At 45.1% G+C, this 14,296-nt stretch overlaps 1 protein-coding gene across 4 annotated transcripts in view; it reads right to left on the bottom strand.

The window, feature by feature from the left end:
• The window catches only part of ATRN (attractin), a 296,628-nt gene that overhangs the window by 68,050 nt on the left and 214,282 nt on the right, over window positions 1–14,296 (bottom strand). For all 4 annotated transcript variants that reach the window (XM_078861672.1, XM_078861673.1, XM_078861675.1 and 1 more), the window contains exon 26: window positions 10,453–10,531. In XM_078861672.1, coding sequence (XP_078717798.1) covers window positions 10,453–10,531 — 79 coding nt within the window. The remainder of the gene's footprint in view (window positions 1–10,452; window positions 10,532–14,296) is intronic.

Raw genomic sequence — 14,296 nt, 5'->3', positions numbered from 1 at the left:
CCAAACAGCGCTTTGAGTATCTTGTAGAAAGGCGCTTAATAAATGTTTTTTTTATGACCTGCGAGTAATATTACGTGCATTTACACTCAAAATTAAGGAAAATGCACACAGACCGCTTTCAATTGAACTTCATGTCAATCTTTACGTGGTGAACTAAATTGTATATATACGCATATAAATTAATTGTATTCACCAACAGATGTAGGAAATCGCAAAAGCACGAGAGAGACTGGTAAAGCTCTAGAGAGCAGAGGTCAAGATGCAGAGCCGCCCCTGTGCATCGACGCAGACTCCAGAGGCGAGTCAATCGAAAGCGGTCCCACCAAAATCAGACTTAGTGCATGAATAATTAACTATCCTATATATCCTTCTTGGCCCTTTCTTTTATTATATTATTTTATTATGTTTTATTTTTATTATTTTATTACTTCCCTTCTACGTGACTTTACCGAAAGAGCCAAGAAGATGAATCCCTGCAGTCACGAAAGCTTCAAATCGAAATTTATCTTATATATCTGCCCATTAACACAACTGAAGAGAAAAAATATTGTCAGATACGGCGTGGGAATTAACAGTTGTTCAGTGCAGCCAAGCAACAATCATACGAGTGCATGTCTAAAAATAAGGGCGATTAAAAGTCTAAGTGGGTTCTTGATGTCATGAGCCCATTATGTTATCATTATCCAATGGCTGTACTCTTTGTTATCTGCACGTGGGATATGAGCAAAATGTTCTCTATTTAATTCGGCATTTAATGCAATTAAAAAATCCTCTACCTAAATTAGCAGTTGACAAGAGCATCGTACTTTTCCAGGGAAAAAGGTTTTGCTGGCTGAATTCATGCCTGCATTGCTGCCTGGCGTGCGGCCAAGTGCAATCGTGCAGTGGTAACATCACCCACCGTGCATGACGTCATACCTCGCTCCCTCCCACCCACCGTTAATTTCGTGCAAATATGATGGACATGCTATCACACTATCATACTATGTTAGAAAAGAGTTTTGCTGTCTTTCTGGCTGGCAGACAGGCCGGCCGGAGGGGAACGGGGGAAGGGGGGGGGTACGTAAAAACACATCCAAAGCACGTGGGGGCTGCTCGTGACATATTTAAATGTATGGGATGAATGCACTGTGGGAGAATGGCATTTTCAAAAATGTGATTATCACGTTAGAAAGAGACCCCCAACTGGAGAGCCAGGAGATCACAATTTTCTTGCGATCAAAAGGAAAATTTAGCCGCATTAAGTGGTTGCTTACATTACAATGCACCATTAGTACGCGGCGAGACATCTCCCATGCGCTGCAATCGATACTCATAATCTAGTTCACATAAATTGGCACAACAAATACAACTCTACTCACGTGAGCATGCACACACACACACTCAATGACACATCTTGTAATATTTACGGGTGTATTAAAGGATTTTGATTACTTAGCAATGCAGGGTTGCTTCAGAATGTTCCGTCACTTGAAGTTTCAAAACAAATAGCAACTTTGGCCTCTCAATAAGCAATGCAACTACGAACACTTCCTATTAAACGTTTTCTGCTCATATCGGTGTCATTGCCCAGGTGGCCGCTTAATGATTAATGTAGCGTATTATCTGCACGGGGGGACGAGTTTGCTGAAACACAAACTTTTTTTTTATCCGAAGCAGTGGCCTATGACGCGACCATCCTGCGAGTCTCACTTTTCTTCTCTGCACAGCCGCGTTTGGCAGCAGGGGAGTTTCGCTCTCGGGTTTTTTATCGCTCTCAGAGTTTCAGAGTCGAGAACTAGATCGCTTTTCATTAGTCGGGCGCCGTTATAACTCTCGCAATCCGAACTGCATTCTCCTCCGGCGCCGACTTAACGACGGGCCCGGATATCGAGGCTGTGGGAGCTGAAAGTAACCGAAGCCGACAGGCATGCTAAATGTTAATAAGCTAAACTGATGATTACACAGCAATTGGGGGGGGGGGGGGGGGAGAGCTGACACTGCTGAAGTGTTGAACTTGCCTAAGCACCTGAAGTCTACCTGCAGTATTTTGGGAAGGAATTAAAATTATTCCGAGAGTTATATTACACGGATTCGCGGAGCAGAACGACCACTATCACCCCATTCTTGCAACAACAAAAAAATGTTTAACTTAAACTAACCCTCAGCACAAAAACCGAGTACGGAGGAAATGTAACCACCGGCCACCATTTAAAGAGGTTAATTCACATCTATCGGTTGGCCCTCAAAACCTAGCGTGGAGAAGGCCGACACTAATGTCTTGGAGAAAAAAAAATTTGCTCTGCGAGTGTTTTAACATTTCAGACCTTTACTTTGCATTCGATATTTAAATCACGACGCTAGTCAATTTCCCGCAAGAAACAAAGGTCGCCATCAAGATCATGTCAAAGTCACGCCGAGCTACGTGGGCTTGCATCATTTCCTCGCTCATCAAAGGCCAACCTCCCCCACCGCAAGTTTCAGCACATTGCAGCTGCAAGGTATTAACAACACGACCTACTCCGAAGACAAAAGCCCCCCCATATAGCCTTAAAGGACTGCTGGGGCAAGTGCTGTTTGCGAGCGCCTATGAAGGCTGGCACGGCACACGAAGGGGTGGGTGGCCAGCACCACGCCCGGCCGCCTTTGTCTCCCCAGTGGTGATGGTTACACACCGCATCAGGTGCTTATTTGAGGCTGAGTTGACCTACGAGAGGCCCAGGACCCATTCAGATAATCGTCACTGGTGTTGGCCGTGAGTGGGAATCAAACTTGGGTCACTGGGTTAGGAAACCACTGGAGCTTTGCACTTTAAATCTAAATTGAAAACGAATTTCTTTAGAACTGCTTTTTGTGTTTAGTTTGTTGTACTTTCCCCACACCTCCGATTAGCACGGTCGTCAACGTACGGCGCGAAAGTTCAACATATCTACATACATAGCGCAGTGCGCTAACCGTTGCACTGCACACTAACTATTGCACACGTGCAGTTATACGTAAAAAAAGTAAGTGGCAGGGTGGTGCATTGTTTACACTCATAGCGCACAGCAAGAGGGGCCTGGGTTTGATGTCTGACTCGCGCATCTTTCTGCGTGGAGCTTTCATGTTCTTCGCCTTGTTCTGCAAGGCCTTACTCCGGTTCCACTGTCTACCTTCCAAAGCAAAACACACAAACAACGTAACCAGTGCTGGCCTCATAACTCCAATGCCAAAATTATCCGCAAAAATGACTCAATTGAGATGACACGTAAAAAAACATCGCCCCTGCAAATGAGCAAATGTGACAGGGCCCTCGTGAAAAAGAGAGTCTTGAGACTAAGCAAGGCTTTTCTTGGTAAACAAGCTTCATAATAACAATGAAAGTCTATCGAATTCAAACAATCGTACTTCTCAGAATGTTTTTCATAAAAATTCTCAACACTAGGCATGCAATGCTTCACCCCCTCCATGATTTGAAGAAAAAGCAATGTATGATTTGATCCACAAAGCAGCAACCCTTTCATGCCCCCGGTGGTGCATACAGAATATATAGTGGTAAGAATTTACAGAATATAAATGGATATAATTTGTGTACGCGTATGAATGGGAAATAATTGGTTCTTATGATATGATGCGTGTGATGAATAGATGTTGATATCCCTTTAATATCCTTACTAAGCACACACACGTGTATAAAAAATGTTAGGTTTATAGAGAATATCCACTCAAGAGAACTAATCTGACCAAAAAACACTGAGATGATAAATGTTCAATCGCTGGTGATTCCCAGTATCTTGTTTACGTTCCAGGGCCTCTGGCTGTCATCTTCTTCCTAGCCTTGTCCCCCCCCCCACTCAAGTGGGCAGTCTTCCCTCCTGATCCTCTATGTGAGCTCATTCCTGTCCGTGGCCATCATCTCACAACATCCACTCACACAGTCCCCTTCATATCCAGATTCAACCACCTCTGTCCAAGGCCCTGGTTCTTGGGCTCCTGGTGCTTCCCACGTTCACCGCCCTCTGTTCCTCCCAACACGTTCGAGCCGAGCCGAGTTGACTCTCTCTCAGCTTGTCCGAGATTGCTACCGCGTTTTGCATTCTCCCTTGACCTGTCTCTTCATTTCCGATCCGATCCAGTTGTGATTCCCATGAGATCCATCTCATCATCCTTATATCCGGAGTGCACAGCACCCACTCCCCTCGCCTGGTGAGTCCAACGTTCAGACCCTTAAGTCAATACTGGTCTTATTATTTTCTTACAAACCCTCTGCTTCGACAAAGTCTGAATCTCCCTGAAACCCATCCCTCCGTTGAATTATCTCAATTTCAGCCTTGCCTTCAGGATCCTTAATTTGATATGTTCGTACAAATGTTTATTTTATTTGTTCATTCTTTTTATGGATATTAACAACTCTCAACTGAACTAATTTTTTTGATCCGTAAGCAAAATTAAATGTTTTTGTGTTCGAGAAAATTACTAGAAATGCAGATGTGTAATATTTAGTGGTAAGTGCATTGAAAATATTGTAATAAGCACATGATTGCATGCACTTATTCCCGTTAATATTCTGTTATGGTAAATAACTTCTCAATTTACATCGCATTTCACGAAAAATTCTTACATGACATCCGTGATGTTCACCGCTTGAACAGCTGCAACTTTTATGTTTTCTCAAAAAAGACTCAGCTGTAATATTAACTTTTGAAATGGAAAACGATGTACATATGTGGCAAAAGCTACCGGCTCGGTATCGCACCGTCTAATCTGCGGTTTAGACGAGCTTACTTCACGTGTGAAGCCCTATTCTAACCCATGGCATCAGAGCAAAGTTTCAGTCTGTATCAAAGCCCAGGGTTTGTGTTGGTTATCATAACCCCCGTATCAGTCAGGACGTCCGCATGAGTGAATTCAGAACCCAAATGGGAGCACGTCGACCCGGGTCGTCACGCAACACGTCACATTTCCCCCCCCCCACATATTAAAGCGTTGTCAGACTTGATAGATGGAATGCAATGCAGAGAAGATAGGCCGAGGATTGTGCAGAATTCTTGAAAATTCACTCGATGTGAATAAAGGCTTTCCTTGTCGTCAGCAGAGGAGGACATTGCGATGTTTTAATTGCAACTTAAAAATAAAATTACCCAAAAAAACATTACTGGGGTCCTCACCACCCATTTCGGGAGGAACTCGATTAACATATTATGCCAAATATTAAATAAATTAAAAATTAACAGTAATTTTTTTATCAATCCACTGTTGAATGAAGGCCCTTCCCATGCCCTTTCAGCCATGAGGGTTGTTTGACCATATTTCACCAGGTTGGTGAGTGTGGCTTGATAAAGGGGTGGAAAACCCAGGACCAGTCGAGATACCACATGCCACTGTGGCCAGATGCCGGCCTCATATTGCAGTGCCCGTGACACCTTCAGAGAAACACCGCACCAGGTGAACGGTGGCAGAACCAATGAATGGTTGATACCATCACTACACGTGACACCATCCTTTACGGGAACAAAACCGAACCGTAATCCATCAACGGGACAGTTTGTCCGTGATAAGCTGGAGCATTGGCAGTTGTTGAAAACTGTCCTGTGGTAATGGGCTCTTAACCGCTGGCTCGGTAACTCAGAGGTGACAATGCTGAGAGGTGGCACCCACTGAGATTCTGGTTTAGAACGTGGACAGGCCATTCTAAACCAGGTTCTCAAGTCCGGTGAGTCGACAGTCGCAACTGACGTACGTCTCTGAGCAGTGCACAAAACCCCAACTGAATTACATTTATAGGCTCGCATTTAATGTGACTACATTTCAGTTTTATATTTTTATTATTTTATTGTTTCCCTTCTACGTGACTTTACCGAAAGAACCAAGAATATGAATCCCTGCAGTCACGAAAGCTTTAAATCAAAATGAAAATTTCATTGGGACTGAGTGCAACAAGATCAATTGAAGGGATCTCAAAAGTAGTTTTGTAATGTCTTCTTCTACAGACCAGTGTCTAACACAAGTGGGGGCAGGGGGGTTATACTCTGCAGTACTTCTGAAATGATTTTTCATCTCCTGACATGATGCCCGACAGCACAAAGAGAATAGAAGAGGGAGGGCATTTTTTTTTTACAAAAGTTAGAACTGGAAAGAAAATATATGAACACTAAATGAAAGCACTGTCATGCATCCTTGCCATAGACAAAAAAGCCATAACTTGGAACCACGAAACGATGTGGTTCAGCATAACAAAACTTACTTATTGCGAGCAGTCTAGACTGTACCCTTTGGGTTCGTAGAGAAGTGAACCATTTCTGAAAAGTCTAACACGGACAAATACACAGGGTTGTTGCATGGTGGGTATTTCCCCAGAGTTAGAGAGACGATGATTGCGAAATTACCAGTCAATGTTACTCGTGCAACGCTGGCTTCGCTCGGTAGTGATGCACGGACTGGCATCCGAGGGTGTCAACAGTTTTTTTTATATCTATATCTCAAAAGCTCTCAAACTATATAAGATGAACACAAAAAGCCACAGTCTGTTTCGAGCCTGAGCCTCGACACGTGGCGAGTGATTTACTTTAGCGAAGGAGAGTGCGAGGAACAACAAATAATGTGGGCTGGAGGGGTTTGTAGTGTTCGCCTTCACGCACGTTCAATAATACATACTATTCATGAGCGTGTTATCTCTCCCACTGCATCTTGCAGAACTGACTTATATGTGTGCACCGATGCGTATACACGGAGCGTATCCCTGGTGGTGTGTGCACGTCTGATGGTGAGAACGCCTATTTAAGAAGTGTAAACACGTCCATGTGGTAACCAGAGGCCCCCGGCTTGAATTATTTGAGCAAATACAAATGTGCGGCGTGAGTCGATGCACAATCTCCACTCTCTAGATGATAGCCAAAAATATGTAACACAACTCCTTGCTTGCTGGTTTAGTGACTGACTGCACTTGGGCAGATAACATTGATCTGGTTCACAATTTGAACAAGGAAACAACATGGGAAACCTTCTGAGCATTGAAAATGCTGAAACAAAATAAACCCATCGGCCAGTTACATCGAAGCCTACAATCAAAAGCAATTGTACTCAAATTTAAATGCAAATTCAAAACGCCACAGCATAGCAAACTGGAGGGAGGTGTGTGTGCTCAGGAAATGGGGAGTCCATTGCAGTGGCCCAGACTACAAAGCAGAGTTCTGCACGCAGCGGACTGTCCCCAGAAGCACGTGGCGCGCCACTCGGCAGGAAACAAACCAAACAGGGGAATGGGGATTGTGGGACCGGTGATGTCACACCGGACTGTTGCGACGGGCCGTCGGATGCGATTGGTCGCCCCGAGGTGACTACGCGAAGACCTCAGAACCCCCCCCCCCCACCGGTGACGCGTCGCGAGCGACTGAGTGACGCGATGGGACAGATGTCGCAACTCGTGCAACGCTGGCTTCGCTTCCAACCGTGCTCTCGCCCGCAGGCCGTGCTCGTGAAGCGAGCAAGGCGCACTTGTGGGCCTTCAACAGTTTTCATTAACATATTCTTTGCGTCTTTCGGTAAAGCCACGTAGACAGAAAAATAACAAAATTATCACGACGTTTCGATCGCAACACAAGCAATCATCGTCAGGTGACATAAAAATAGCGAGAGAGCTGCCGAGGAAGGAAAATAAAAAGTTCTCCTGCGTCGGTAGCTCTCTCGCGATATGAATTCCTGCAGTTACTAAGGCTTTAAGTCAGTTTTCATTAACGTTCACGTGAGCAGCGAATATTGGTTGGGTATTTATAGGTTGCATTTTTAGACATTTTGATTATTGTTTTTTTCTTTATAGATCCGCCCCCCCTTCCTCCCAAGATGAATTATGCTTGCTTCATGAATTTGCTTGCTGTATGGAGTAAATCTAAACTTTTATCTGAACTGTACATCCTTAAACTGCTTAGCTATCCCCCCCCTACCCACCCCGTTCCCCCTCTGGAACTCCCTACCCAGGCTGCTCCCCTCTCTCCGATTTAAAAAAAAAACTCTCCTCCAGGCCTTCCTCTCTTCCACCCCCAAATCTTCGGGGAAGCCTCCTTAACTTCTGCTTTTCTCCCTTTTGCCTGGCTCGGGTCTCCTCCATTCCCTCCAGTTTTTTCTTCTTTGTAAATCTGCCCTCTTGAGACGCTTCCTACGATGCGAGTGCATTGTAAATGTAAGCTGTTGCACTTTGTTTTTCTTGGGCCCCTCTTAAGTTTTTGGGGCCTTGGACAAATGTCCAGTTAGGACACCGCCCCCCCCCTCTCCGCCACCTCAACACGGCCCTACTGCAGGTATGCTCATCCCAGTTGGTTGCCATGAAGTGAGTGGAGGAAATTCTGCATTCCTATGACCAGCCCATAGGACGAACCACTGTTGACTGTCCACAAAGTGGCACATGACTCGGTCGGTTTAACTAGCTGGACACGTTTGAGGGCCACGTGACTCGCCGACGCTTACGGGATGGCTATTTGTGGCCGCACGCTCGCACATCCCAGGCCAACACAGCACGTGCGGGCGCGAGCGCTCCGTGTCTGGTCTGGGAGGAGGCCACCTCAAGTCTTGGACACAGAAGCTGCGTTAACCCCAAGCACCCCCACCCCCACCCGACCTTGCCCTGTAACAAGTAGCATGTCATCCGACTCGAACGCAACGAAAGAAACTAAAATACTGCTACGCTATGTTGCACAGGATGAGTTATTTTTTTTCTTGAGCCATGACAATTGATTAATATATATCATTCACTTTTGTTAAGCAGCCTCGGGTCAATTAAGCTAAAAGGAAAGAGAAACTCAATATCCAGTCTTAATCATACAAATAGCTAAAAAATAATTATTTTCAGTTATAATTAGAAATGAGTTAGCGTAGGGATACACTTTTTAATGAGATAGGCATGTAGAGGATTAGCAATGACTCATTGAATCTACAACTTTGGATAAAAATTTGCCCATAAGAATGTAAAAATGGCATGGTTCCTCGACCGTACAGATGGCAGGTGAGAATGTGCGAAGGATCACACAATGATGCTGGATTATTTACCGCATCTTGTTTCAAACGGAGCAAAGACGATACTAAATTACTGATACTTTTGCACTCAAACTCCGACGGATAACATGCTGTAATATTGCAAAAAGAACACGCACAATTATTAACGTGGTCAATTTTAAGGCCCACTTAGTGAGGCTGGATGATGGAGGTCGGCGATGATGAGACAGAATGGGGAGATGAGCATAGAGTGCGAGATCTCTCACATCGCCGTGAACAGACTGTTGGGGCAATCATTTTTAGCGTGCATCTTTTAAGGCCGGCACGGAACACAGGGGGGTGGTCATAAGGACCACACCTGGCTGCCTTTGTCTCCCCCAATTCTGATGTTTACACATGGCAGCAGGTACTCATTTAAGGCCGAATCGACCTAGGGAAGGCCCAGGACTGGTTCAGTTATTCATCACCGATATTGGCTACGAGGAAGAATGGAACTCAGGTTGCCGGGTTTGGAGCACATGATGCTAACCACTACGCTATCGCGCCCCACAATAGCCTGTGTAGATTTAGACTTAAAACTTTCGTGACTGCAGGAATTCATATTCTTGGTTCTTTCGGTAAAGTCACGTAGATAGAAAATAAAAATAAATTAAAAATAAAAGCAAAAAACCCATGACGTTTCGATCGCAGCACAAGCGGTCTTCATCAGGCGGAGAGAAAAGAGGGCAAAAGCCTCCAAATGCAACTGTAGAGTACATAGGGGATCTTTGACAAGGAAACACAAGCAGACAGAAAGACCAAGATCCCCTTTATAGCCTTTACAGACTTTTGGGGCATGTGCTGTTAGCGAGCTACTATGAAGGCCGGCACAGCACACGAGGGGGTAGGCGGTCAGCACCACGCCCGACCGCCTTTGTCTCCCAAGTGGCACATCACACTAGCTACTCATTTGGGGCCGAGTCAACCTAGGGAAAGGGTCCAGGACCGGTTCAAATATTCGCCACTGTTATTAGTCGTAAGCGGGAATCGGACTCGGGTCACCAGGTTCATAGTGCAATGCGCTAACCACTGCGCCACCACTCCACACACACACACGCACATACACACATATATATAGACAGACAGACCGGTGCTTGCAAACACAGAATACAATTAGATGCGGAATCACTGTTGGTCTTGCATGGACAGCACTGCGTGCAGTGCTGGGTGAAGTGCAAGTATTGCTTTTGGCCACAGTGCCGACAGCACGAAGACAGCCACTAACCTCTCTACGCCTCGTGGCCCAGCAGCTCTGCACGGAGACAGCCACTCACCTCTCTACGCCTCCTGGCCCAGCAGCTCTGCACGAAGACAGCCACTCACCTCTCTACGCCTCGTGGCCCAGCAGCTCTGCACGGATACAGTCACTCACCTCTCTACGCCTCCTGGCCCAGCAGCTCTGCACGGATACAGTCACTCACCTCTCTACGCCTCCTGGCCCAGCAGCTCTGCACGGATACAGTCACTCACCTCTCTACGCCTCGTGGCCCAGCAGCTCTGCTTGATTTTCCAAACGACGGCCGCCACCAACAGGAGAGAAAGGAAACAACTGCAAAGCAAAAGCGAGCGGAGGTGGGGGGGAGGCGGTGGGTTTGAAAAAGCAGGGATCATCGGGGAAGGTTCAGGGGAAAGAGACAGAATAACCATTGTTATTTAGGGTCACTCACGTGTGATTTATACAGTTTATCACGTGCAGTGCAATTCAATTTGGATTTATTTAGCAACTAAATACAGACGCATCTCAAGACACTCGACAAACAGAGTGTGACACGACAGTAATCTACACCGTGTCACAGTGCACGTGTCAGCACAGATGTTCTTCAATTTCCACATATGGGGGGGTTGTGAATCATTCCACCCTTACAAAGGATAATAACACATTTTAACAGGACACAGATTTATAAAGCATTAATTATAAAGGTCACGAGGCCATCAGAAACTACATTTTAAAAAATACTACATTGTACACTTCCTGGAGTTGTATGTCACCTTGTTGTGCGTGTGGTATTCCTGCACTGGCCAAAAAGCTTTCACATTCCTGATAGTAATATCATTTCACAATGCTGTGGAATTCTACGCATCTTCCTTATTGTTACATCTTTTTACCAATCACAGTTTCAGATTTCAGTTTCAGTTTATTTGGTATAGCCCTGTGAGCCATTCGGCTCTTAAATCGGGTGCAACCGCAACAAATAAAAAACATGAACAAGAAACATCTTAAAGTGATTACGCGCAACAGAAAAATCCATGAAAAAACAGCAAAGTCTCCCAGAAAAAGCACCGTGTATGTGCTCGTGTAGACATCCAGGAGAAGAGTCCAGTCCATTGTGGTAGAAGCCCTACGGCAGCCAAGCCTGAGGGCCTATCAACTCTACCTAAAATGACCTATGTTAGTGGAACCTCAAATCTGTGAAATGCGTTCGTGTAAAATAAACATGGGTACGAATGAGCTCGGAAGCCTTGTCTCAAAACTTTACGACCAAAAGAAAAAAAAATGCAAATTCAACTTTTTTTTATTCGTTCCTAAGATTCCAACCATGCCCAAATGAGTGCCAATCATATTAAACCCAACACAAGGTACTTTGGAAATGCTCTGTGTGCAATCCACAAAAATAAACACTGTAAAGACATTTATTTGAGGCAGAGCTTCTACACCCTACGCCAGCTATAACCAAGTATGATGAAACCATCCATTGCTCGACGTGGTCAAACACCTCTTTCTCCAAGAAACTGTGGATTCCACGGCACTTACCGCCAACCGTGAAGCACAGAACATCACATCCTCGTTCAAGTTCCCACTGCTCATGTCCTCTTGACAAACGCGCGCGCGCGTGTACGTGTGTGTGTGTATATTTTCTAACAAAAAGTATTGACGACAAATAAACAATGTTCTACAAGCACCTGCTGACACTGAATTTGATGTATTTGTTCAAGTGTTTTACCACAGTGCCAAAGATCACCTGGGTGGATTGCAATAAGCAGCCTTATATATCTATAATAAAGGCAGAAAAAAGCACTAATTTATATACGATCAATCACGTAAAGGTGCTGTACTTCAAAGCTACAAAGGTGACAATGGCTCTGAGTTGTGTCAAGGTGGATAGAGCTTGTTTGGCTATTTGAACACGCTCAAGATACATAACAATTGCTTCTGCTCATGTGGAAATATGGCTTTAATTTTTAAATGCTCATGGCAAAGCAAAGCATACTCTGTGTGTTGTCCCAACACTCATTTAACAAGGGACTCAAGCATAAAAAAAACTGTTGTGTGCACAGAAACTTTCAACGTTTCTCGGCTGAAACAATTGCCTTTCCCTAATCCCAGAAGCCATCGCTAATTGGCACCAGAACATACATTGTATGCTTGATGCCTGTCTGTACGAACAGAGTTCCCCTGAGCACCTTCCAGATCTGATCCCAGGGTACTAATTAAACTTGCCCTGCACATGGCCAGGTCTGTACAGTACGTATGCTACAGAATCAAGCCATTCATCTGTGGCGGGCCTGTGTACATGGAGCAGAAGGATACGTGTGTGTGTATGTGTGTATGTGTGTGCATGTGAGCATGTGGCGGTTAGCACGCTGCGCTACGAACCCGGAGACCCGAGTTTGATACCCGCTCACATCCACCAACACCAGTGATATGTGGGCATCCCCTAGGTCGACTCAGCCTCAAATGAGTACATAATGCAGGGTGTAAATATGGCAATGAGGGAGACAAAGGCAGCAGAGCATAGCGCTGGCCACCCTCCCCTGTGCGCCATGGCGGCCTTCACAGGTGTTCACTACCAGTACTTGCCCCAATGGTCTGTTAAGGCTATACAGGTGACCTTTGTCTTTATCCACTCACCGTGCAAACCAACCATGCACGCACACGCGCCTGCACACGCGCCTGCACAAAGGCACACGCTTGCGCGCTCCATTAAAGAAACATTAATTCTTCCTCCCCTCACCAATTTCAATCCAAACTTATAATCAGACATAAGCCGAGGTCAACATGCAGAATTTTTATGTTTTTTTTTGCTCGGGCGGCAGCCTGCGATACGACGTGCCTGTTAAAATCGAATGCGAAATGTATTTTCACGGACAAACTGTGCCTCATCCCCGTCACGTCACAGAAACACTCCGCGTGGACACTCGCGTGTGCATATTCACGTACACACACACACACACAAGGCATGTACAAACTCAGAATCTCATTAAGAATATGAAGCACAGACGCATTCACTTATAATGCACTTAGTGCAGACTACAAAACACAGGACCTGGCATCACGCAGCTTAACTGTGGATCCAATTTTCTCTCATTTTCTGCAAACATCACGAAGTGCAGAGACCCCTACTGAGTCTTTATATATTTATTTACTCACTTATTTTCTGCTAAAACTCAAAAATCCATTTATCGCAAGAAACATTACCCAATATTGCTTGAAAACATACATCCAAAACCCGAGCTATTAATCACCGTGCATTGCCAACGTAGGACAACCCCATGCATAATGCAACAGGTTTAACTAGATTCCAGACAGTAATTCATGGAGATAGCAAAAGGTAAAACATGAGAAAGCTCCATACATTATCAAGCAACTCGCAAAGACGCCTCCATTAATATCACCGTCTGTAGGAGGGCTGATAAGGAACCGCTGTAGGTTGGGAGCATGGCGTGCGTAAGGCCACTCGCAAAAAAACCTGGATACTGCCACAAAAAAATCACCCTCGGTGTGTGGCTCACAACAAAAAAATGACAACTGGCCAATAACATTTCCCATGATTTCGCTCTCCCCAATGCTTCCCACCTATTTCACAAGCGGTGGCATGCGTGTACACACACACACCTCCGCGGCCGGCATAGCAGAATGATAAAAAGAACATGACCGTCCAAATATAAATCGGAGATAAAGCCACGTGGGCATCAATAATTAAATAGCCTTGATTTAGAAGTTGTACGTACGTATGCCAAGCTTCTTTCGCACCGTACGTAGCCCACCATGTTAATCGGAGGTGCGGGTGGAGAACAATAAACTAAACAGAAAAAGCAGCTCTAAAGAAAGTAGTTTTCAATTTAGATTTAGAAGTGCATAGCTCCAGTGGCTTCCTACTATCGGAAGGAAGAGCGTTCCAGACGGCCGTAGGGCATCTGAAAGCACGCGATGTGAGGATGACCAGAGTTTGCGTGATTGTTTATGCTCCTTGACATGCTCAAGTTTGTGTAAATGAAATCCTGCGCTGTGTGTTGTATATGTAAGAGCGTTCCATACCTTTTCACTAACCATCCACCCTATAAGGACTGTGGTATGTTTAGATAATGCAGAATT

The sequence above is a fragment of the Lampetra fluviatilis genome, chromosome 12 (genome assembly GCF_964198595.1).
Source record: "Lampetra fluviatilis chromosome 12, kcLamFluv1.1, whole genome shotgun sequence".
Classification (NCBI taxonomy): domain Eukaryota; kingdom Metazoa; phylum Chordata; class Hyperoartia; order Petromyzontiformes; family Petromyzontidae; genus Lampetra; species Lampetra fluviatilis.
This window is presented reverse-complemented; position numbering and strand designations above follow the sequence as displayed.